This window comes from Tamandua tetradactyla, chromosome 7 (assembly GCF_023851605.1).
Source record: "Tamandua tetradactyla isolate mTamTet1 chromosome 7, mTamTet1.pri, whole genome shotgun sequence".
Lineage (NCBI taxonomy): Eukaryota > Metazoa > Chordata > Mammalia > Pilosa > Myrmecophagidae > Tamandua > Tamandua tetradactyla.
The window spans coordinates 163927509-163954397 of NC_135333.1; the positions used below are offsets into that span (position 1 = coordinate 163927509).

Genomic DNA, 26889 nt, shown 5'->3' on the forward strand with positions numbered 1-26889 from the left:
ACATTGCAGAAGAAAAGATTAGTGACCTTGACTGAAAATACGGCAACAGAAACTATCCAAAGCGAAAGAGAAAAAAAAGACTATGAACAAAAACAAACTGAACATCAGTGAGCTATGGGGGGACTTTAAGTGGCCTAATATATGTGTGGGAGTTTCCAAAGGAGCAAAAACAAGATGACAGAAAAATATATATTTTGAGAAATAATGCTGGAAAATTTTCTAAATCTGATGAAAACTATAAATCCATAGACCCAAGCAGCTCAATATGCCCCAAGGATCAGAAACATAAAATTATTGACATGCCAATCAAATGGCTCAAATCAGTAATAGAGACAAAGCCCTAAGAAAAGACTCACTATTGCATATAAACAGCAAAGATGGGTAACAGGAATTTTTACATGTAATGTTGTAATACGACAGTAGAGCAACATCTTTCAAGTACTGGGGGTAAAAAAATCAAACTCAATACTCAACAAAAATCTCTTTTAAAAAACAAGCAATTTCTAGTCCATTCACTTCCATTTCTGGCCCATGCACTTCCCAAAACAAACAAACAAGAAAAAAACAAACAACCTTTTCAGACATACAAAAGCTGCAAAACTGTCACAATAAGATCTGTGCTAAAAGGAATGTTCAAGAAAGTCCTTAAGACAGAAGGAAAATGGAAAATGATATCAGATGAAAATATAGATATAAACAAAGCAATAAAGAACATAGAAATTGATAACTACATGGATAAACATAATATTTCTCTTGTTATTTAAATAACTTTAAAGATACTTGACATTCTAAACAAAATGATACTGTGGGGTTTATGACAGGGCTCATCAAAGAGAAGTTATAGTCCATAAACCCTAAACTTAAACACATAAACAATAAAGGCAAAAGCAATGTGGGGGATAAACTAGAACCATAAATTAGAATTAATCCAGGGCAGGCAAGAGTGGATCAGTAGCAAAATTCTCGCCTGCTGTGCTGGAGATGTGGGTTCAATTCCCAGTGCCTGCCCAGGTTAAAAAAAAAAATTGAATTAATCCAAAAGGTTTGAAAAAAAGGAAACAGGAAACAAAGAACAGAGGAAAGAAATAGAAACCATCTTGGTAAATTTATATCTAACTATATTGATACATTCAGTAATGTAAAAGGTCTAAATACCTCAATTAAAAGGCAGAGACTGTCACACTGTATAAAAGAGAACACAATCCAGCTATATGCTGCCTACAAGGAACCTACTTCAAATAAAAGGAAACAAATAGCTTACAAGTAAAAGAGAAAAAGATAAAAGCTAACACAAATCAAAAGAAAGCTTGCATATCTATACAAATATCAGACAATAGATTTCAAAGTAAATAATTTTATCAATAATTCATAAAATATGAATTTTATCAATTTCATAAGAAAAAGTACCAATTAATTAAGACATTAAATGATCTTAAATGTTCGGCACCAAATTAATAGCTTCAAAATGCACTATGCAATTAGGGTGAGCCATGGTGGTTCTCACCTGCCATGCCAGAGACCCAGGTTCGATTCCCCGTGACTGCTCATTAAAAAAAAGAAAAAAAAAAAAGCACTATGCAAAAACTGATACAATTCCAAGGACAAGAGAAAAATCTGTAATAATAATCACAGATTTCAATACATCTTTCTCAATAATTAATAAAAACACAAAAGTAAATTAGAAAATAACAAGTAACTCTGGAAAATCCCCAAATTCTTGAAAACTAAACACACTTCAACCTAACTCACTCATCAAAGAAGACAGTACTTTGAACCGAATGAAAATGAAAGCAAAATATCTTAAGAATTTGTGGGATGTCTCAAGATCAGACCTTAGAAGGAAAGTTGTAGTACTAGATGCCTGCATTAAAATGATGAAATGAAGAAAAGTCTCCATAATGACCTTAGCTTCTTCTTTAAGAAACCAGAAAAAGAAGAGCAATTAAACTCGAAGAAAAAGAAGGGGATAAAGATCAGAGTGGAAACAAAAGAAATAAAATAGAAAAACAATAGACTAAACTAATGAAATCAAAATCTGTTTCTTTGAGAGGATTATAGGTAAATAGGTAGCTGTATTGATGAGAAAAAAAAAGACACAAACTGCCAATATTGGGAATGAGAGGTGACATCACTACACACAGTCCACAGAAATTAGAACGATAATAAGGACTGAATATTAAGAACAATTTTATGCCAATAAATTTTAATTTTATGCCAATAAATTTTAAAATGTAGATGAAATAGACAAATTCCTTGAAAGATGCAAATTACCAAAGCTCACTCGAAAAGAAACAGATAACCTGAATATTTCTAGGTTTATTAAGGAAACTGAATTTTCAGTTACAGGTCTTCTCACAAAAAAAGCTCCATGCCCAGACAGCTTTGCTCGGAAATTACTTCAAACATTTAAGTAAGAAGTAATCCAATTCTTCACAAATTCATTCAGAAGACTGAAGAAAAGAGAACATTTTGCACTTAATTTTATTAGGCTGGCATTAACTTGATACAAAAAATGGGGCAAAGACATTACAAGAAATAGATGTGAAAATTCTAAACAATGGAAGTTTTTTAGCAAATTGAATCCATTAACACATGAAAAGGATAATACATCATGATCATATGGGTCTGGTTTAATATTTGAAAAATCAATCAATGTGATTCATAAGATTAAAGATTAAAAAAGAAAAACCGTATGATCAACTTAATATATGCAGAAAAAGTATTTGACAAAATCCAAAATCCAACATCCATTCCTCATAACTCTCAGCAAATTAGAAATAGAAAAAAAAAATCTTCAACTCTAATAAAGTACATCTATAAAAAATCTACTGATCCTATCATACTTCATGGTCAAAGACCAAATATTTTTCCCCTAAGATAAATAACAAAGTAAGGATGTCTGTTCTCACCATTCAACACTGTACAAGAAGTTCTAGGCAACATAATAAGGCAAAAAATTTGATGGAATCTACCAAAAAAAAAAAACAAACCCTTATCAGGGTATATAATTTAACAAGATTGCTGAATATGAGATCAAAAGTCAATTATATTTCCATCTATTATTAATGAACAATGAGAAATCAACATTTTAGAAAACAATACTACTTGCAATAGCATCAAGAATATGAAATACTTAGGAAAATATCTGATGAAAGATGTGGAAGACCTGTACACTGAAAACCACACAACACTGCTAAGAGACATTAAAGACGTAAATTAGCTGAAAGATATACCATGTTAATGGGATGGAAAACTCAATATTGTTAAGATATCAACTCTCCACAAATAATTTATAGATTCAATGCAATCCAGCAGGTTTTTTAATAGAAATATACAAGCTGATTCTACAATTCATGTAGAAATGCAAAGTACCTAGAATAGCCAAAACGCTTTTGAAAAAAGATAAAGTGGGAGGATTTACACTACATGATTTCAGATTTTAACAGAAACAGTAATCAGTATGGGATTGGCATAAGGATAGACATTTAGATGAGTGGGACAAAACAGAAAGTAAGAAATAGATACATGTATACATGGACAACTGATTTTTGACAAAGTCACAAGTTAATTTAGTGGAGAAAAGAAGGAACAATTAGATGTCCAAATGCAAAAAACAAAAACTATTTTAATCCAAACCTCAAAACATATGTAAAAATTATCTCACAACGGATTAAGACATAAATGTAAAGCCTAAAGCTATAAAGCATCACAATAAAACAAAGAAAAATTATTGTTACTTTGGTTTAAGCAAAGATTTCTCAGAACACAATTGTAAAAGTATGATTCATAAAAGAATACTTTGATAAAGTAAAATTCATCAAAATTAAGAATTTCTGCTGTATGAAAGACACTGTGAAGTAAATGAAAAGATAAACCTCAGTATTGGAGAAAATACTTGCAAATTACATATCTGATAATGGAATTTTATGTAAAATATATAAGGAATTCTCAAAACTCAGTAAGAAAAACAATTCAATAAAAAAAAAATGGGCAAAAGATCTGAAAAGACACTTCACCAAAGAAGATTCAGAGGCAAGTGAACACATGAAAAGATGCTCAACATCACTAGCCATTAGGGAAATGCAAGTTAAAAACAATTATTACACAGCTATTGGAATAGCTAAAATTTAAACGACTGAGCATACCACACATTAGCTAGAATGTAGAAGACATGTAACTCTCAGACATTTCTGATGGGATGTAAAATGGAACAACCACAGTGGAAAACACTCTGACAGTTTCTGAAATATTATTCATATAGCAACCACATAATCCAATCATATCGTACAGGTTCACACAAAGTATAGGTCCATACAAACATCTGTACATAAATGTTCAAAGCAGCTTTATCTGTAATGTAAAACATTAAAAACAACCCAAATGTCCTCCATAGAAGGAATGGATAGAAAATTGTAGTGCATCCATACAATAGAATAGCACTGGACTATAAATAGAAATGTGTTGTTGATTGATACACACGACATGGATGAATACAAAATAATTATGCTGACTGAAAGAATTGAGATCAAATAAAGCGCTTAATGTATGATTCAATTTATATAAAATTTTTAAAAATGCAACCTAATCTATAGTGACAGAAAGCAAATAGTTGCCTACAGACAGGGACAGAAAGACAGGGCAGGAGAGGCAGAGAGGAGCAAAAGGGAGCTTACAAAGGGGCATAAGGAAACCTTGGAGGTGACAGATATATTCGTTATCTTGATGTGCTAATGGTGGCACAGATATATAAGATATGTCAAACCTTATCAAACTGTAAACTTTGTAAACTTTAATATATATATAGTTTATTGAACATCAATTACACATCAATAAGGCTGTTTAAAAAAAAAAACGTTAACAGGAAGATATGGAGTAAACTTATTCCAGCTCCTCTCCGATGGCATGTGGATTTTCCACAATTCTTTATTGTCAAGAGACTCATTTTAAATTTTTTCATGTTTAACCCCTTGTACAAAATTCAGTCCTTTTTTTTTGCCTGGGCAGGCACCAGGAATCGAATCTGGGTCTCTGGCATGACAGGTGAGAACTCTGCCACTGAGCCACCATGTCCTGCCCAGTCATCTGTTTTTACATCTAATTTTTCAGATATAAAATGAACAACATTATAATAAAAGGTCACAGATAACAAGACATTTCTTTTCTCAGGTCATACATTATTAGCTTTAAATCAAATGACTGCTTTTCTATCTCCTTTTTCTATCAGTTTTGGAGAGAATAAATGACAGAGGAATAAACAGTATATTTTCCCAAAGAACATTTAAATAAATATGTATTTGAGTGTCTACTGGAATGAATAAGGTAATATTCTTATAAATTCCAAGTAAATCTGCAAATTAAATAAAAATTTGTACATCAGAGAACAAGGACCATGCACACTTCGAACTACCAAGTATTCAAGTCATCAGAACCAGGAATAATCTAGATACACTAAGTAAGCTTTTAATTATGCCTAGTTAAGTTCACAAAATAGATTTACCTTTTTAAAAAAATTACCTATAAGGAATGCCCTCGGTTAAAAATGCGCTAAAATCACCTGCATCCTCTACATATGCAGTTGTATACAATGAAAATGTTGGCACTGTATATGTAAGATACATTTGTATCAAAGAAGGATTCTGTTTTGGTTCACATGCTTTTTTTTTTTTTTTTTTTTTTTTTTAAGGAAAGACAGAGAGAAGGAAGGAAGGATAGAAGGAAGGAAGGAAGGAAGAAAGGGAAACATTTTTTCTTGTTGTTTTTATTGTATTTTGTTTTTCCGTTTTTTGTTACATGGGCTGGGGCCGGGAATCGAACCGAGGTCCTCCGGCATAGCAGGCAAGCACTTTGCCCGCTGAGCCACCGCGGCCCTGGTTCACATGCTTTTATAGCTTGCTTTTGCTTGAGGTTTCAATATTTAGAACAATGAAATACAGATCAAAGCACAAAGAGTTATCTAATTAACTCTAGTTAAACCTTAAACTAAATTAATGACAACATATCATTTTTACCATACCAATTACTGTATTTTTAATAAATATGAACACACTTAAATGGATCTCTTAGGATATTTTTTGCAAGAAAAAGTTCCATCCATTCATATTCTACCATTTTGCTCCGCTGCACTAATTATGAGCTCTTAAAAGGTTAAGAATCATACTTTATCAATTATGTTGAATCTTGTACTTGAGTGTTTTATGTTTATTTTTCCCTAATTTTTACAGCGGTTATCTTATTTTACAGATTAAAAACACGAACACTGACTCCACCCCCCCAAAAAAGGAACTTACTATCAAGGGCTCTGTCTTGCCAAGGTAACTGATCTCCTGAAAACTTTGCTGCCAAATAATGTGCAGAAAAGACTAAGCAAGCAGAAATCTGCTGACCTGTTGCTCTGGTTTGAAACTACGCGCTCCAGAAAAGACATGCTCTCTTTTTTTTTTTTGTATGTTGTATGGCAGGGTCACATTTCATTCCTTTACCATGTGAGTATCCCATTATTGAAGTACTATTTGTTGAATTTTTTGTTTGTTTTTGTTGGTTTCTTTGTGTGGGAAGTGCATGGGCCAGGAATCGATCCTGGGTCTCCCCACATGGCAGGTGAGAATTCTACCACTGAATGACCCCCTAGCCATGCTCTTTTAATCCAGTCTTGTGGGTGCAGATTTGTTGTAGGTGGGATCTTTTGATTAGGTTGCTTCCATGGAGATGTGGCCCACCCAATAGTGGATGGGACCTTTTCATTAGATTATTTCCATGGAGATGTGCCTCTGCCTATTCAAGGTGGGTCTTAATTAGTTTACTGGAGTCTGTAAAAGTTCATGGAGAGAGAGAGAGGGAAAGATCAGAGCAAACACAGATGGTTTGGAGATGCAGAAGGAAAGCCACCCCTCTTCCACCCCTTCCCTCCACCCCACTCCTGGGCAGAAGCCAGAAGGACCCACTGAGCCGAGTCACTCTGAAAGCACCCCACGAGGGCCAGCAGATATCGCCATGCACCTTCCCATGTGAGGAACCAAATGCTGCCTTTCTTCAAGAAAGGAACCTCCTACTGGTACCTTGATTTGGACATTTTCACGGCCTTAGAACTATAACTCTGTAACCTAATAAATCCCCTTTATAAAGGCCAATCCATTTCTGGTATATTGCATTCCAACGGCTTTAGCAAACTGAAATACCTGTGCTCACTGTACAGTGTTCAAAATACCCTGTTCAGCTGAGGTAACTGAGTAGAATCTATTCAGTTCCTAAATATGTTCAATTACATCATAGAAACCTCTTAGAAATAACAGTACTTTATTCTGCCTTTTTTTTAAACAGCACTTTTTTCCTTTTTTTGTGAAAAATAACATATATACAAAAAAGCAATAAATTTCAAAGCACAGCACCACAATTAGTCTGTATGTCACGACATATATTAAATCTATAAAATATAAATCTTCAACACTACAACATATGCCATATTAATAAAAAATAGAAAAATGTTTTAGAAAAAAAGTTTTAACTTAGGAGGACAAATATTGTTGTGTCAAAATTTTAAATAAATTCATGACTAAAACTGAGTAATAAATGTTGCTCTGAGCTTCCTAGAAGTCCAAGTCTACTGAGTTCAATAGTTTTCATTGCCTGGTGAAAAGACAGTATAAAACTATTTGGTAAATTAAACTTTTTTATTTCTATCAAAAATATATCAAATGAGTCTCCATATTAAAAAGAAAGTTTTGATAACATGATATATAAGAAATAATAATATAACACTAATAGCTAATATGTACTGACCACTTAGTACATCATAGTACTGTACTAACAATTTCCAGGCATTGTCTCATTTCATCCCCCAATTATTCAATGAGATGGACACCACTATTATTCCCTGTGTTAGTTAGATTCAGTTGTCAACTTGGCCAGGTGAGCATACCTAGTTTCGTTGCTGCGGACATAAGCCAGTGGTACCTGAACCTCATCTGTTGCTAATTACATCTGCAGTCGGCTAGAAGGCGTGTCTGCTGCAATGAGTGACATTTGACTTAATTGGCTGGTGCTTAAATGAGAGATTGCAACGTAGCGCTGCTAAGCAGCTCGGCATTCCTCATCTCAGCACTTGCAGCTCAGCCCAGGCCTTTGGAGATGCAGAAAGAAGTCACCCCGGGGAAAGTTGTTGGAACCCAGGGGCCTGGAGAGAAGACCAGCAGAGAACATCTTGTGCCTTCACGTAAGAAAGAACCTCAGTGGAAAGTAAGCTGCCTTTCCTTTGAAGGACTAACAAAATAAATTCCCTTTTATTAAAAGCCAATCCATCTCTGGTGTGTTGCATTCTGGCAGCTAGCAAACTAGAACATTCCCACCCAAACTAGAACATTCCCACCCACCAGTTCTGGTGGGTATCACTGTACACAAGTGATACAGAAATGCTTTTCAAATGAATGTCTTTAATATCTTCTCTAAAAGCCAAAGGGATGATATTAAATCTTAAGACAGAAAAGGCATTTTTGCAGGTAGAGAAGATAATGTAATACATGTGTATTTCAAAAATAACCAACTTTTATAAACTTTCATTGATATACCTCTTGCTTATCTTGCTTGGTTGAATTTATTTAATTCATATTTGTACACATTTCACTAAAGCAAATAGCTAAAATGCTTCAATTTGTGTGTGAATATGTATAAATTATGTATTTCTTTAGCTTATTTTTGCTAGATAAATACCACACAGAAACCAGATATATTTGTTTAGAAAATCAGAAACCTAACTAGATGTATAATGACAGTGACTAAATGCACAAATTTAAAAAATGTTTTGCATGAGGAAGAATACAGGAATGTCATTATTGCAGGGTGTTAAAAATAGATAGTAATTAATATTTTAAAATTTTAACTCATGTGTGAGACTAAAGCAAAAAATGTTTATTTGGTACAGAATTTATATTTTGACTAATGCATTTCCTAATATAACTTATGTAGACAGCTTAATTGAACACCATAAGTACAAGGAACCTTGAGTAGGGCATGAGATTTTGTTGGTCTGTCCAGAGTGATACCCCGATAAATCCCAGAATGATTTGAACAGTGAATAAAATAGTATTTGCAAAGTGAGAATGATGAGAATGGAGGAAAATTCAACTTCCACAAGTGGAATTCTTGATATTCTCACAAGCAGTGGGGACAACCAAAGCAACAGGCTGAGCCCCCAATCTTGGGGTTTGTTCATATGAAACTTAACCCGACAAAGGATAGGTCAAGTCTATTTAAAATTAGGCCTAAGAGTCACCCCCAAGAGAACCTATTTTGGTGCTCAGAGAGAGAGATTTTTCTCTCTCCAGCCAACACAGCATGCAAACTCAACACCCTCCCCCTGTCTATGTGGGACATGATTCCCAGGGGTGTGGACCTTCCTGGCAACATGGGACAGAAATCCTAGAATGAGCTGAGACTCAGCATCAAGGGATTGAGAAAACCTTCTCAACCAAAAGGGGGAAGAGTGAAATGAGACAAAATAAAGTCTCAATGGCTGAGAAATTACAGAGTCAAGAGGTTATCCTGGAGGTTATTCTTACGCATTAAGTAGATATCACCTTGTTAGTCAAGATGTAATGGAGAGGCTGGAGGGAACTACCTGAAAATGTAGAGCTGTGTTCCAATAGCCATGTTTTTTGAAGATGATTGTATAACGATATAGCTTTCAGAATGTGACTGTGTGATTGTGAAAACCTTGTGTCTGATGCTCCTTTTATCTACCTTGTCAACAGATGAGTAGAATATATGGAATAAAAATAAATAATAGGGGGAACAAATATTAAAATAAATTTAGTTTGAAATGCTAGTGATCAATGAAAGTGAGGGGTAAGGGGTATGGTATGTTAAATTTTTTTTTCTGTTTTTGTTTTATTTTTCTGTTGTCTTTTTATGTCTTTTTCTGAATTGATGCAAATGTGTGGGAAATGATCATGATGATGAATATGCAACTATGTGATGATATTGTGAATTGCTGAGTGTATGTGTTGGGAATGTTTGTGCTTCTTGTAATTTTTTTTAATTAATAAAAAATTTTTAAAAATGTTAAAATAAATTTAGATCGAAATGCTAGCAATCAATGAAAGGGAGGGGTAAGGAGTATGGTATGTATGAATTTTTTTCTGTTGTCTTTTTATTGCTTTTTCTGAAATGATGCAAATGTTCTAAGAAATTATCATGATGATGATTATGCAACTATGTGATAATATTGTGAATTACTGATTATATATGTAGAATGGAAAGAACATTAGTCAAGAATGTTTTCCTTTGTTGTTATATATTTTTTTTAAATCTAAAAATTAATTAAAAAAAAAGAAGACTAACTAGATAAATTATAGACAATAGTAATCATTTGGAAAGTTACCACATGGAGGATAAAATCCAAAGATATTCTGGACCCCAATGAATAGTACCAGAACCAACATGAGGGTTAAGGCAGGGATGACTACATGTCAATAAGAGAGAGAGATACGTTTAATTTACTCCAATCCACAAATGGAATTATAAGTTTACTAGATTTTCTAACACTTAGCAGGGAATGAACAGCCATGTGCCACAGATGTTTTAAAAGGGAATCCTGCTTTGAATGGGGAGAACTAGATAATTATCAGCTCTAAGATGCTGAGGCTCTAGGTTTGTAAACAGGAAGTACAACATTATTCTACATATAAACAGAACAACAATCCCTATTCATTCTTTATTCCATTTATTCATCATGTCATTCTTTTAATAAGGATGCATTTGGCAGGCACTGTTCTGAGCACTGGAACACACTGTGGAAAAAAAGGAAAACAGACCACAGTTCTTACCCTCATGGCGCCTGCATTCAAACAGAATAAAAAATAGCCATTATTTTTAGTATCTACTACACACCAAGTACCATACTAAAAAAATTATGTTATCTCATTAGTCCTCACAATAATTCCTGTTAGATAGAAACTTTTATCCCCTTAACAAATGAAAAAACAAGGCACAAGGACAGTTACTTACTGAGGGTCAATAGATTTAGTTAAATAGCAGAATAAGATTTGAAAGACAGATTCGTTTTCGGAGCAAAGTCTATGATTTATACCAGGCTGCCTCACCATTCTTCTTATCAATTATTTATCCTTTAGTCATTTTTGGCTACCTCCTCTTTGGTGAAACTTTCTAATTTCTCCAATGGGATAGGATCTGTCCCCTTTCTAAAGTCCATACCATCTTAAAATCTTCATATGTTTCTATTACCTTGTCTTGCATTTTAATTTTTTTCAGTACCTACGTTGCTTCATAATCATTAGTTTCCTCCCACTCCCACCCCCCTTACCTGAAATATCTCCTCAAAGTCAAGGGTTAGGTCTTATTCATTCTTTTATTACTTAAAACATCTATCAGTGTTTGTTCCACATAATAGGAATTCAAAATAATTCTGAATTCACTGAAACATGTTACTTTCAAGACTATTTATGAAAACTAAATCTGACTACAAGAAAAACCTCTAAACAAAAACATTTCAAAGTCTTAAAGTCCATTAATCATAAGCAATCTTTATATGCAATCCAATACAACTAAAGAATTTGCACAGCTTCTTAAAACTGTCATTGTAAAACCTGCCCCATCTGAAAAAAATAAAGTCCATTTTCTTTATAAAATGCATATTTAGTGTCAAAAATATTATCAAGTTTAGCAACTCTGATAAAACATTAAATTATGATTTTCAGCTAAATTTAAAACAGAAAGCAATATTCTTTAAACACCCATTAAACCATTACCACCATAGCATATAGAAAACAAAAACGGCAGTTCTGCTCCAGAAGGAAGAAGGCTCCAAAACACCAGTCCTCCACTGATAGGTAACAACTGTAAAGTATCGAGAAAATATAAAACAAAAACAAAATAATTCCCTAGGGGTTCTAAGTTCTAGACGGAAGAGGGCAAAAAACTTGAAAGGTTCAATAATGAACAAAGAATCAATAGTAGAGGGGTATAAGGGGAAAACTAAAAATGCATGCTATGGCCAATAGTTAAAAGGAAAACTTCAACAGTATCACAGAACTACCAGGGGCAAATAACTGGGTGAGGGGGGCGGGGACAGGTGGTAAGGGGTAGTTTTGGTTTGATAGATGGTGACACTGTATTTGTCAGTTCTTTGTCACTATGGACCAATGAAAACTGTCTGAAAGTGAGAGTGCTGCTGATTGTACAGCCAAGTGAGGATACTGTAAACCATGGTTTATTTTTTTATCCATGCGCCCCAATAGATGGAAGGAGCCAAAAGATACAGTGATGAGAAGCAGAATGGGAAACTGTTATATGTTTATACAATGGAATATGGTACAGTTACAAAAAGGAACAATGTTGAGAGACACACACGATGAACTGAATAAACCTTGGGCACAACGTGTTGGGCAAAATAAGCCAGAAACTAAAGAACAAATATGCCAAGGTCTCTTCCAGAAAATACTTACAAGAAAATTGGAGCCTAGATTGTAAGACCTTATAGCATTCATATTTAATCTGAAGTTGTAAATTATTTCTAGATTCTGAGACATTGAGCTATATGTATATCAACTGGTATTTTCCTGGAACTTTGAGTAACTCTGTGACACCTAAGACCCAGAAATGGAGTGCTGCAGCCCTAAAAGTTAGCATAGCTATATATAACATCAGTTAAAGTAAGCAAAAAAGAGATCAGGCCTCAATTAGAGTTAAAAATGAAGCCAATCTGGCTGAGACTAAGGTAAATCAGAATACAGGGTAAAAGATGATAGCATTATGTACTATAATCTAGACCTCTACCTACTATGAGACCAAAGGTACCTGGATAGCTCATTTCAACAACCCAAACTCCTGGAGTCCAGAATGGGAACAAGGCCTTGTAATTCTGCATAGCTTAGTGTAATGCTAAGATACATCTCAGACTGTCGGGCTGATAAGTTAAAAAGTACTGGTATAGAGTCCCTTGAGGATCCAATGCGAACTATTAAATTTTCCCATCTAGGGAACCCCAGATAACTTCTCAATCATTGAGGACTCCCAAGAAAATAGGCCAAGCCCATGATTTTGAGGTTTGCCCTTATGAAACTTATTTCTGTAGGGGAGAAGCTGAGACTACCCATAACAAGGCCTAGGAGTTGCATCTAGGAAACTCCTTTTGTTGCTCAGATGTGGTCTCTCTCTCTGTCTCTCTCTCTCTCTCTGTCTCTCTGTCTCTCTGTCTCTCTCTCTCTCTCTCTCTCTCTCTCTCTAGGCCCAGCTCCACAAGGAAAATCATTACCCTCTTCCCTTCATGGAATATGACATTCAGGGATGAAAATCTCCCTAACTACATGGGGTGTGACTCCCAGGGATGAGTCTGGCCCTGCCATGGGATCAACAACTCATTCTGGACCAAAAGGGGGGAAAGATATAAAATAAGGTATCAGTGGCCAACAGAGCTGAAGGGATACAGATTGTGCAACAGGACTATTATAAAAATTCAGAAATAGCACAATACTATCTAACTGTAAGACAATATTGTTAGTACACTGTATGAAGCTGAATGTGAAAATGATTGAGGGAGGAGGGCTGGGGGCACAAATGAAATCAGAAGGAAAGACAGACAATAAAGACTGAGGTGATATAATCTAGGAATACCTAGAGTGTACAATGATAGTGACTAAATGTACAAATTAAAAAATGTTTTTATATGAGGAAGAACAAAGGAATGTCAATATTGCAGGGTACTGAAAACAGATAGTAATTCATATTTTAAAACTTTAACTTATGTGTGCGTCTAAAGCAAAATAAAATGTTTATTTGGTACAGAATTTATATTTTGACTAGCGCATTTCCTAATAGTAACTTATGTGGACAGTTTAACTGAATACCGTAAGTACATGGAACCTTAAGTAGGGCATGAGATTTTGTAGGTTTTTCCAGAGTGATGCCCCAATAAATATCAGAGTGATTTGAATAGTGAATAAAAAAGTATTTGCAAAGTCCCCTGGGGGGGAAATAGCAAGAAAGGGGGAAAATTCAATTTCCCCATGTAGAGAATTCCTGATACTCTCACAAGCAGTGGAGACAACCAAAACCATAGGCTGAGCCCTCAATCTTGGGGTTTGTTCATATCCACAAAAGATAGGCTAAGACTACTGTGGTAGTTAGATTCAGTTGTCAACTTGGCCAGGTGAAGGCACCTAGTTTAAGTTGCTGCGGACATGAGCCAATGGTATGTGAACCTCATCTGTTGCTGATTACATTTGCAGTCGGCCAGGAGGCATGTCTGCTGCCTTAATTGGCTGGTGCTTAAATGAGAGAGTGCAATGTAGCACAGCCCAAGCAGCTCGGCATACCTCATCTCAGTGCTCACAGCTCAGCCCAGGCCTTTGGAGATGCAAAAAGGAATCACCCCGGGGAAAGCTGTTGGAACCCAGAGGCCTGGAGAAAAGGCCAGCAGAGATTACCCTGAGTCTTCCCGTGTAAAAAAGAACCTCAGTTGAAACTTAGTTGCCTTTCCTCTGAAGAACTAACAAAATAAATCCCCTTTTATTAAAAGCCAATCTGTCCCTGGTGTGTTGCATTCTGGCAGCTAGCAAACTAGAACAACTATTTAAAGTTAGGCCTAAGAGTCACCCCCAGAGAACTTTTTTTGTTGCTCAAATGTGGCCTCTATCTCTCAGTCAACACAACAAGCAAACTCACTGCCGTCCCCCTCTCTACACGGGACATAACTCCCAGGGGTGTAAACCTCCCTGGCAATATGGGACAGAAATCCTAGAACAAGCTGGGACTCAGCACCAAGGGATTGAGAAAACCTTCTCGACCAAAAGGGGGAAGAGGGAAATGAGACAAAATAAAGTGTCAATGGCTGAGAGATTCCAGAGGTTATCCTGGAGGTTATTCTTATGCATTATATAGATAACACTTTTTAGTTAAGGTATATTGGAGAGGCTGGAGGGAAGTGCCTAAAAAAAAGAGAGAGGGAGATCAAATCGAGTCAAGAGGTTATTCTAGAGGCTACTTTTATGCAAGTTTCAGTTAGATAGTGCTAATTGCCATGATTTGCTAAACCCCAACCAACATCACTCCTGTTAACTCTTAAGAACACCTAGTACTCAGAAACTGAGGCTCTATAAAGGTTTCATGCACTAGGTTTGCTTTCCTTGAACCTGCAATTCCCAAAGGAAAAAATCATACAGAATATGATCTCCAGTCACCGTGCAATCAGTAACATATATCTAGGAAGATCTCAAACATTTGGAAATTAAACAACACATTTCTGAAGAAACTATACATAGTTCCAATAGGAATTATAAATATCAACAAATTTAATACCCTATTTGCCAGGCAGAAATAGAGAATAGGAGGGTTTTTCATCCATTTATCCAAAAAATATCCTTAGAATATCTACTTCAGAAATGAGAAAAATCAAAGCTCTTATGATTTGGAAGTACAGCAAAAACAATTTAAACTGCAGTGGGTGGAGGAGGAAAGATAAAGATAATGAAAAGGGCAAACAGTCCTATTTCACAGTAAAGACAAAAAAACTTCCTATGGTATCAGAACTCATGTTAATTTGGGGGCACCTCACTCAAATCTTAGCATCAGAGTCAGTTTAACTCAGAATCCCCACACATGGTAGATGGGATGTCACACCCAACACAGCTTTAATGCCTTTCAAATAGTAGGGTCAACCTGGACCTGAACAGATCATATTTCTCAGGCAAGCTTCAGACTATGGTAGATGACTCTAATATTCTTTAGCACCCCAGGAACAACCTAAATATTAGGAACATAGGTTCAGAAATATGCCAAACAGCCAAAAAGAGCAAAAATTAGACTGAGTTTTTGTGTCTTATGAGGTATTTGACCAAAAAAAAAAAAAAAAGGATCGTCTTCATGTTGGGTTTTCATAGTTTTCTCAGGTTTTTTTTCACTTATCTCCTATCTGTCCATAAAATTTTTTTATAAAGGTAAATCTATCCTTATGCTGTGTGCCGGCTTGAAAGGATGTATGTACCCTAGAAAAGCCATGTTTTAATCCTAACCCCATTCTATAAATCCAAATGTTTCTTCTAATCCTTATTCAATACTGTATGTTTGAATCTGTAATTTAGATCATTTCCCTGGAGATGAGACTCAATCTAGAGTGGATGTTAAACTGGATTAGGTGGAGACGTGTCTCCACCCATTTTGGTGGGTCTTGATTAATTTACTGGAATCCTATAAAAGAGGAAACATTTTGGAGAAAGCGGGAGATTCGGAGAGAGCAGAGAATGTCACAGCACCATGAAGCAGAGAATCCACTAGCCAGAGAGTTTTGCAGATGAAGAAGGAAAATGCCTCCCAGGGAGCTGGAGAGGAAGCTAGCAAATGACGCCGTGTTCCCCATGTGCCTCCAGCTGAGAAAGAAACCCTGACTGTGTTTGCCATCTGCCTTTCCACTTGAGAGAGAAACCCTGAACTTCATCAGCCTTCTTGAACCAAGGTACCTTTCCCTGGATGCCTTAGATTGGACATATCCATAGACTTGTTATAATTGGGACATTTTCTCAGCCTTAGAACTGTAAACTAGCAACTTATTAAATTCTTCTTTTTTAAAAGCCATCCATTTCTGGCATACTGCATTCCAGCAGTTAACAAAGTAGAACATGCTGCAACTTAGGGCACTGTCAAAGGAAAAAATCATGATTAAACGCAAATAAACTTGTATTTGTATATGAAATTTATATTATTATATCTAAAAATCAGAATCACATATGAATGCTGAAACAAGAAACAAGAGGATTTGTTAAAGCAAAGTTATTATAGAAATTTATATTTCTACAAAATAAGATAAAAATAGCAAAGATATCCCAGCCTAGCGTAAGAGTACATAGAAAGAATCAATAGATAAAAAAGGGTATTATGCCTTGTTCTTATAAGATAGGCTCTAAACGATTAGTAACTTTCCATTTAAATTTCATGAACTGTTAGTACAATGGTATAGATATATATTTGAAAAGCTGAAAAAAACAATAAAATTTTATTTTTCTGTAAACAAAAGTGGGCAAGGAGCAAAGGAACAGAAGATAGGTACTCCGGGAAGGCATTTATCCACAGAAATACTACAAATCAAGAGTTGAGACGTTTTCCTGGAGGTTATTCTTAGCATTAACTCCTGATTTAGGTTTTAGACCCAATGTATCCTAAACAACTGCAGAAAAAAAAGCTGCTCACTTTAATCTGCAACATTAAACTTTAAAACAGAAAAATTAAACCTGCAATATCTAAAGAACACCTCAAGTTCAGCTTTCATTCCATTCATTTGGGCTCTCAATTATGGCAAAAAAATTAATCCACTGATTACAGAGGCTTGAATTACATTTCCGAGGTTTTACCTGTTTGTTTAAATGTCCTAAATAAACTTGAGATAAGCTGGAGGTTTCAACACAGGTTTAGTGGTGTTCCAAACAATGGAAGACTTTAAAAAGATACTAAATGACAAATTTCCAGGGTTACTGTCAAAAATCCATGAGTTGAGTGTCATGCCAAATGAGATCACTTGAAAGATACCTTCTTACTCTATGAAATTATGACTCCACTATTAATAAGACCTTATATTTCATACCAAGTACATTCCTCCTCAGGAAAAGATATTCAGATTAAAAGAATATAAGAAAATATCATTCGCTAATATTCACTAATTTGAAATTTATGGTAAGTTTGGTGCTGAAGTTTAGCTTTACTCTACTTTGAAGGCAAATTAAAACTTTGCACATAAATTATGCACACATTATTTTTACAAGGTGTTTTAAGAAACTCCTTGATACAGTCTTTTTTAGCCTAACTTTGTTACATTACTTACAGGAAAATTAATAAGCCTTTCTTTAAAAATATTCTTTAATCCTGAACTCACATTAATTCAAAATGGCCCTTCCCCTAAATCAGAAAAATGAAATATTATTAAATCAGAGTATGTAATATAATGTCAAATTACATAAAATAACAGTCTCATGGTTACCCTACAAGGTAAGCCAATACTAAAAAATATATAAAAGAAGAGTAAATTATATCACCTGGAGATATGGCAAAATAAACATTAAGATTATTAAGAGAATTTACCAAATATGCCAAAACTAATACTTATATTCACTAAACATCTGACAATTTTTATGATAACTCAAATACATTTTCTCACCTGTAGTTTCATTTCCTCTAAATCTTTAGTTTTCTCTACTAATTCCGCTCTTAACTCTTCAAGTAGCAGCTGAAATTTTTCTTGGTGGATTTGCTTTTCATTTAACAATCGTTTGAGTTCATTTTGTGACTTTATATACTCATCCTGCAACCTGATTTCAAATAAAAAGAATTCAATGTTAAGTTTATCTTTTGCTTTCTAATTGCAATACGTTATGTCAAGTTAACAAATACTCATAAAACAACAAGACTGATAGACATTCCATTAAACTGGCAAATATGTTTTCTTTACTGAGTTTCATTCCATTATTAATGTTATAGTTTCTGAATGCAGCTTTATTTCAAGAGGTGAAAAAAAACCACATTTAACTCATTTATATACATTTAATCAGATATAATGTGCTACTTTCAAATAAAAATTTCTATACAATTCACAATCTCCTTGATACATGCTTAGTTTTGTGCAAAGGAATTTTAAAGCAAAACCTTTACTGTATTAAAAAAGTTGTAAATGAATACACCACAAAATAAAATTATACTATACGTTCCCAAGTAAACACTAAGCCAAAAGAGTTACAATTTGAAACTCCTTATCAAGCCCCCTCACCTCTATATTTAAGCAATTTACCTCGTGTGTTCAGCTTTCAGGGTCTGATAATTGGTTTTATGGTGTTCACATCGTAACCTTTCATCAATTAACATTTTTTGGAACTCAGATTGAGAACTTGTCAGCCCACTGTCTCCACCAGGAGGAAAAAGGTTGGGAAAAGCATCCATATTGGTAAGTGCGCTGACAACCATGTAAAAATAAATTCTGGCTTCCCTATGATTTTAGTTTTCTTTCCAAGAGTGTTTTCCACTGCCTTCTTCCTAAGACAGAATCTCAGGAGGCTAAATTATACCTGCAGGGAGAAATACACTCAATTAGTGATCAGTAAGCTTCCTTTAGTGCTATATATTTTTATCACTGATAACTTTATCATTTCTATATTAAAACTCACTTTTCGGATTCTCAACTGCTTATAAGATAAAACTCAAGAACAACATTGAATCACAACTTAAAAAAATTTTCTTTATTTTCTTGCAAATGTGACAAAACCATCAAGGTTATGGGACCATCAAAGTCAAGGTCACATGTTCAAACATTAACCCTAACTAGAAGTACCTATTTTTCCAGTACAGATACTGCTGGATTCACAAAGCACAGAGTCACGTTTCCTCAGGCTACTTGGGTAAACTTCAAGGATGGATCTTAACATTCATAATACTAAATTAGGAGAAAAGTCATTTATAATTTAGTATGTGCCTGAGGAAACTCAAAGTCTTCACAAAGATTTAACTGCACAATGCCACAAAGGGTCTTTTATTTGACATAAGGTGAACTGCACTCAGGATGCAGATTCTGATGAGAAATCGTTCAACATATAATAATGATCACCTCTATGTGTCATGCACTGTGCTAAGAACAGAAAACTAAATCTCCTCAATTATCCTCCACAGCACTAACCCAGTATTATGAAAGCAACTTAATGTTTTGCTTTATGTAGAAGTAAAAATGAAGAAAAAGGTTCTTACTGCAAAAAATTAAAAACAAAAATTTAATTAAAACAATTGTATCCCATTTGTGCTGGTTTCAAATGATGCATGTACCCTAGAAAAGCCATGTTTTAATCCTAATCCCATTTTATAAAGACAGCCGTTTCTTCTAATCCCTCTTCAGCACTGTATGTTTGAAACTGTAATTAGATCATCTCCCTGGAGATGAGACTTAATCTTAAGAGCGGTTCTTAAACTGGATAAGCTGGAGGCGTGTCTCCATCCATTTAGGTGGGTCTTGATAAGTTTCTAGAGTCCTATAAAAGACGAAACATTTTCAGAGAATGAAGGAGATTCAGAGAGAGCAGAGCAGAATGACATAGCCACAAGAAGCAGAGACCACCAGCCAGTGACATTTGGAGATGAAGAAGGAAAAAGCCTCCCGGGAAGCTTCATGAAACAGGAAGCCAGGAGTAGAAGCTAGCAGATGACGCTGTGTCATGTGCCCTTCCAGATGAGAGAGGAACCCTGACTGTGTTCACCATGTGCCTTTCCAGATGAGAGGGAAGCCCTGACTATGTTTGCCACGTGCCCTTCCAATTGAGAGAGAAACCCTGAAATTCGTTGGCCTTCTTGAACCAAGGTATCTTTCTCTGGTTGCCTTAGATTGGACATTTCTATAAACTTGTTTTAATTGGGACATTTTCTCAGCCTTAGAACTGTAAACTAGCAACTTATTAAATTCTCCTTTTTAAAAATCATTGTTTCTTATATATTGCATTCCAGCAGCTAGCAAACTAGAACACATTTAACTTCATTAATCTTTCTCTAGGCCATTATATGTTATTTTTTTCCTTAGTCATGGGTTATCACGAATTACCTTTTCTTACTACAAGAAAAGATCTTTAGCCTGCCTATGTAAACTAATTATTAATCAGTCTTGCCTGAAATACACCATTTCTGATAAATTACTGTGGTATCTGTATATTATATAAGAAGACATTTAAACTAAAATTGGGGTTGGTTTCCTGTCAAATTATCTTTTAATGGTGTGGGGAGAAGCCTTCAAGAACATTTTAGTCCTTGCTCTTATCTCAAACACACACTAGTATTTCAAATACAGAGTGTACTTTTTGTAGAAGCTGCCAAAAGATTATCCTGTCAAGGAAATACATTTACCACAGAGTTAATGAATTGGATCATAAAACTGGCATGTAATTTTGATTCTGTTGTTTGGGTCAAAGTAATTTTTAAGAGTCAGAAATATCAAAGGAATGTATTTCATTACTTTTCAATAATACTGTGTTAGTTAGATACAGTTGTCAACTTGGCCAGGTGAGCATACCTAGTCTTGTTGCTGCGGACATAAGCCAACGGTACGTGAACCTCATCTGTTGCCAATTACATCTGCAGTCAGCTAGGAGGCGTGTCTGCTGCAATGAGTGACATTTGACTTAATTGGCTGGTGCTTAAATGAGAGATTGCAACGTAGCGCTGCTAAGCAGCTCGGCATTCCTCATCTCAGCACTTGCAGCTCAGCCCAGGCCTTTGGAGAAGTCACCCCGGGGAAAGTTGTTGGAACCCAGGGGCCTGGAGAGAAGACCAGCAGAGACCATCCTGTGCCTTCCACGTAAGAAAAGAGCCTCAGTGGAAAGTTAGCTGCCTTTCCTCTGAAGAACCAACAAAATAAATCCCCTTTTATTAAAAGCCAATCCGTCTCTGGTGTGTTGCATTCCGGCAGCTAGCAAACCAGAACAAATACCAACTAAGAGCATTATAGGGTTTTAATTTCAATTAACTAGAAAAGCCTAAACTACATTAGAAAATTCAAGAAGTACCCTTTTAGTCCCACTACTAGTAAAAGACTTCCAAGTTAAAATGAATATATTTATATTTTTTAGTTTTTATTCTAGTAGTAAATTTTTCCATAAATTCTTAAATTAAAATAGGATTCAAATCCGTTAGAAATGATATTGACTAAGAATTTAAATATATTGGAAAATGAACTTAAAATGCTATATCTCCTTTCCAGTTAGCATTAAAATATACTAGAAGTACTTTTAAAGAGCTTCATCTATCTCAGGATATCCCTTTCGCAATCATTACACAACTGCCACATCTCCAACTGTCATTCCTTTGCATACATATGTGTATATCCCAACTTTATATTCCTATGCAAAGAGTAGTTCTGTTCAAAGAAGATATTTGCAATTTCATTTCCTTTTTATAAGTGACTTCTACTGACTAATATAGCTGACTACACTACTGCACCTCACTATAACAAACACATGATATAATCTCCTTTTTAAAAAAAAAATTAATTTGGGCAAACACACATATGAATACCACCTTTCTTCAACTTACCCGTATCAAAATGATAAATCTGCTTATCCTCTGATCCAATTCAAAGAACTTAGTCTATGAAAAAAACTGACCAGTGCCCAAAGACAATTACATAAAATATTCACTGCAACACTGTTTTTAACAATAGAAAATAAAAATCAGAAATAACCTAAATTTCCATAAATAAAGGTATACCAGTGCTATGCATTAAAAAGGATAAGTCAACTCCTACTGAAATGGGAAGATGTATTAACAATACATCACAGCACAATGAATGAGAATATGAATAAAATACACACATAATTTTACATACACATTAAAAATCAAATAACATACACCAGCTGATAATAGTGGTAACTTCTGGGGAAGTCATAACAGCAGGACCTTCAAGGACAAGGTGGACATTGGACTATCAAGATTTTATTAATTGTTTTAAAAAATAATTATTCAAAAGTTTTCAGATAATAAAATTAGCAAACACCTAAGATACTTTCATTCCCATCTTCCAAACACGTATCTACACTTGCCAATAAACATTTACTTCTACAATCACCCTATATTCAAACTGACTTAAACCAAATCCACCACCCTTACTTTCAAAACCACATTCAGGGCAATGTGACAGTGGCTCATGGCAGAATTCTCGCCTGCCATGCCGGAAATCCAGATTTGATTCCCAGCGCCTGCCCATGTAAAAATAGATGATAGATATAGATAGATGATAGATAGATAGACAGACAGACAGACAGACAGACAGACAGACAGACAGATAGATAGATGATAGATAGATAATAGATAAAATAAAACCACATACACCCTCTTGAATTTCCAGTTTCTTAAAATATGTAATACACTAGTACTATGCTACCATTCATTCATACTTATAATCCCAAAGCCTTCTGTTGCACTCTTAACCTTCCATATATAAGCACACAACACTTTTCTTTTAAAATCTTTCTTCTCTTCATCTCTACTTACTACAAAAAGTCAGGCCCTTATTGTCTCATAACTAGACCACTATAAGAGCTTTCATTTTCCCTGTTTCCAATTCCCACAAAGCACTACGAGATAAATATTCAAAAATTTTTACTTGACTTCTCATACTAACTCAAAAGCTCTTGCATATGTGATAAGGTCAAAACCCTCTAGCACTTTGCAATCAGCCCCACAAAATCAGTTCCAACCTGCCTTGCTTTGTTTAGTCTTATTTTCTACCATCTGCCAGTAATATCCTACTGCAGCTAAAACAGTATCCTCACTACCCCCTGAACAAACATACACATCATGCCTTTGTTCACACAGCTTTTGTCTTTGTTTATGAGTTCTACATAATGAAAACAGACCACAGTATAGACTGTAATTACTAACTGTTCTCTATTTCTATGATGAGTGAATACAAATAGGCTTAACTGTAGTTGGCAAATTTTGGATTAGATATTAGAAAGAACTTTCTGATGCAAACAAAGATATAAGCCTCTGTGTTGCATTTGTCAACACCCTTTTCCAGCACTTTCCCTCCAGGGATATGTGCTGGTTTGAAACTGTTGTGAAAGCCAGAAAAGCCATCTCCTTTCAATCCTAATCCACACTTGTGGGGACAGACCTAATGTTTAGGGCAGAAGTTTTGATTAGATTGTCTCCATGGAGATGTGATTCACCCAGTTGTGGGTGGGACATTTTGATTACATGGTTTCCATGGAGATATGTCTCCTCCCATTCAAGGTGGGTCTTAATCTACTAAGTGGAGCACTTTAAAAGGGAATCATTTTGGAAGAAAACATCAGAGCCAACACAGGCAGAGATGTTTGGAGATACGCAAAGAAAATGCCCTTGGGAAAGCCATTTGAAACCAGAAGCTGGGAGAAAATGCCAGCAAATGTCACCATATGCCTTCCCATGTGACAGAGAAACCCTAGATGCCCTTGGCCTTCAGAATCAAGGTATCTTTCTCTGGGTGCCTTAGCTGGGACATTTTTCATGGCCTTAGAACTGTAAACTTGTAACAATAAATTCCCTTTATAAAAGCCAACCCATTTCTGGTATATTGCATTCCAGCAGCTTTAGCAAACTAAAACGGGATATTTTAGAATCATAGAAAACTCTCTAAGATGACTAACAGGATTTCTGAAAATCTTACCAAAGCCAGAATGAATGCTATACCTGTTTTTAAGTATTTTTGCACATTAAACTACACATAATAGATTTAGTTCTCTAGTTTCAGATTTAATCAATCAATAGTAAATTTGGAAATAAAATTATGGTGTCCTCTAAAATGGTGTCAGAGATAAAAAAAAAAGGCCTCATAAGCATAATTCTCTCTCTGACCTTCAAAAATGTTTTATCATTTTATACTCAGGGTTGCAGAGAAAGAACTTCTATTTTTCAAACTAATGCTTAAAGGAGATTTCTACTGAAAATAGAAAACCATAATTCAAGTGTCAAAACACACAATGGAAAACATTATCTATATCTTATAATAAGAAATCTGGAGATTGTCTTCTATTTCAGGTAAGGATGGGCTAGGTAATTTGGATTAAACCTCCCACTGAGCCCAAATTTTTAAAATTCTATTTGAAGGCATTGGAAATCTAGCAAAAGAGAAATATTTACTGAGATCAGATGGGGGGGTGGGTATAGAGATACAGAAAGATGAAATGGTATTTGGGATCACCTTTCTCCTGGGAACATTTGGCAGTTCCAAAGCAGATGCCTGGTAAGGTGAATGCTTTCCGACAGCCCTTAAATTCAAAGAGAGACTGGATAAGCAAGGAGTAGAGAAGCACTGGTGAATTCACTTCCATTTTGAGCAGGGACTTTTTAAAGGCTGCCTTTTAATAAGCAGGGTAATTCAGAAGAAAGATATCAAACTAGGCCTCAAATTGTTTTTTAAAAAGAAAAACACTTTTCAAATAAATATGACACAATAAAAATTACCAAGCCCATTAGAAATAGGCCACATGAGTTAAAGCCACAGGGGTCTTACTGTTCGAGCTATCAGACAGAGATTCTAAAAAACATAATGTTGTTATGTCCATGGAGATAGAAAACGAGATTGAAAATTCTGGCAGAAAATTAGAAACCATAAAAAGAACCAACAGAAATTCTAAAACTAAAAAAATGCAATAACCAAAATATATAGCTCAGTGAGTAAGTACAACCACACAGTTTAGATGTAGCTTAAAAAGAAGTTTCTGAATTGGAAGGCATATTAAAAGAATATATCTGGGATAATTTCTTTTAGCCTCCAGTACCTTAGAGGAGCTAGAAATAAAAACCTAAAATTGTGGAACTGTAACCCATACCAAACTCTGAAATGTGTTCTACAACTAATTGTTGTGATGCACTTTGAAATTTATTGTTTTTATGCATATATGTTATTTAAAGAGAAGGAGGAGTACAACAGAGAAGAAAGGATTTAACAGATGCATATGACTAACTGAATCATTATACTGAGTTTTCTCTGGTGCCTTGGAGCAGCTAAAAGGAAAAACAAAAACTCATGGAACTATAACCCATACCAAACTTTAAAATCTGTTTTATAACTACTTGTTAAAATGTACTCGGATATTTATTGCTTTTTTGTTTATGTTTTATTTCACAATCAACATTTTAAAAAAATTTAAAAAAAAAAAAAAAAAACGAATATAACCAGGATAGATAAGAGAGAGTAAAAAAAGGATGGAAAATACAAAAGAGACAGAGAATAAAATAAACATATTGTGCAACTAAATAGGCATGCAATGGAAATCTGAGCAGGAAAAGTGAAAGATTATAGAGCAGAACGGGTATCTGCAAAAATAATGGTTGACAACTTCCCCAAAGTACTGTATTGGTCAGGGTTCTCCAGAAAAACTAAACTGAAAGGATATATATATATAGAGAGAGATCTGCGAGTATTATTATAGGAACTGGCTCACACAACTGTTCATATTGGCAAATCCAAATTCTGTAGGACAGGATACAAGTTGGAAACTCCAATGAAGGAAAGACTGGTTTCCCCATGAGAAGCTGGCTGGCTAAACTAGAGGTAGGAATTGACTCTAACTTATGAAATTCTCAGTTGGGCTTTAAGACCTCCAACTAACTGGATGAGGACACTTCCCTCATTGCTACAGGCAATCTCCTTTGTTGACAACAGATGCAATCAGCCATAGATGCAACCAACTGATAAGCATGCTAATTCATCTACAAAATACCCTCACATTCTAATTCATCTACAAAATACCCTCACATTAACAATCAGGCCAGTGCTTGCTTGTCCAATCAACTGGATACCATAACCTAGTCTATTTGAAGTACGAAATTAACCTGACAAAAGATATCAAATCTCAAATTCAAAAATGTCCTACAATCCCCAAGCACATAAATAAAAAGAAATGCACACCTAAGCACATCATAGTAAGATAGTTAAAGAACAACAACAAAGAGAAAATCTTAAAATCAGACAGAAAAAGAGACAAATTGCCTATAAGTAAGAAAAGGCTGAGAACCAACTTCCAAAACAAAACAGTGAAAGCCAGAACACAATGTAAGACTGTCTTCAAAGTGCTGAAAGAAAGTAACTGCCAATCTAAAATTCTAAAGATACAGAAAAAAATATCCTTAAAGAACAGTATTAAAATAAAGACATTTTCAGACAAATAAAAACTGAGAGAATTCATTCCAGAAGATGCACATGTCAAAGAAAAGAGCAAAGGGGTTCTTCATAGACTTCATATACATATCCAAGGCTCCCAAGACCTAAGATGATACTCCAAAAATACAGAAATAAAGGATGGGAAACCATATTTAAAAATAAGTCCCTAATAATTAACTGCATAAGAAAACATATCTTATGTGTAATTAAAATATATAGAATTA

General features: G+C 34.9%; 1 protein-coding gene across 4 annotated transcripts in view; it reads right to left on the minus strand.

Moving 5' to 3' along the window:
* Window positions 1-26889, minus strand: part of CEP83 (centrosomal protein 83) — a 182495-nt gene that overhangs the window by 99597 nt on the left and 56009 nt on the right. For all 4 annotated transcript variants that reach the window (XR_013155868.1, XR_013155867.1, XM_077111614.1 and 1 more), the window contains exons 2-3: window positions 18779-19052; window positions 18152-18302 (exon numbers count right to left, since the gene is read on the minus strand). Coding sequence is in view for 2 of the 4 variants with exons in the window: in XM_077111614.1 (XP_076967729.1) it covers window positions 18152-18302; window positions 18779-18951 (324 nt within the window). In the remaining 2 variants the exon portion in view is untranslated. The remainder of the gene's footprint in view (window positions 1-18151; window positions 18303-18778; window positions 19053-26889) is intronic.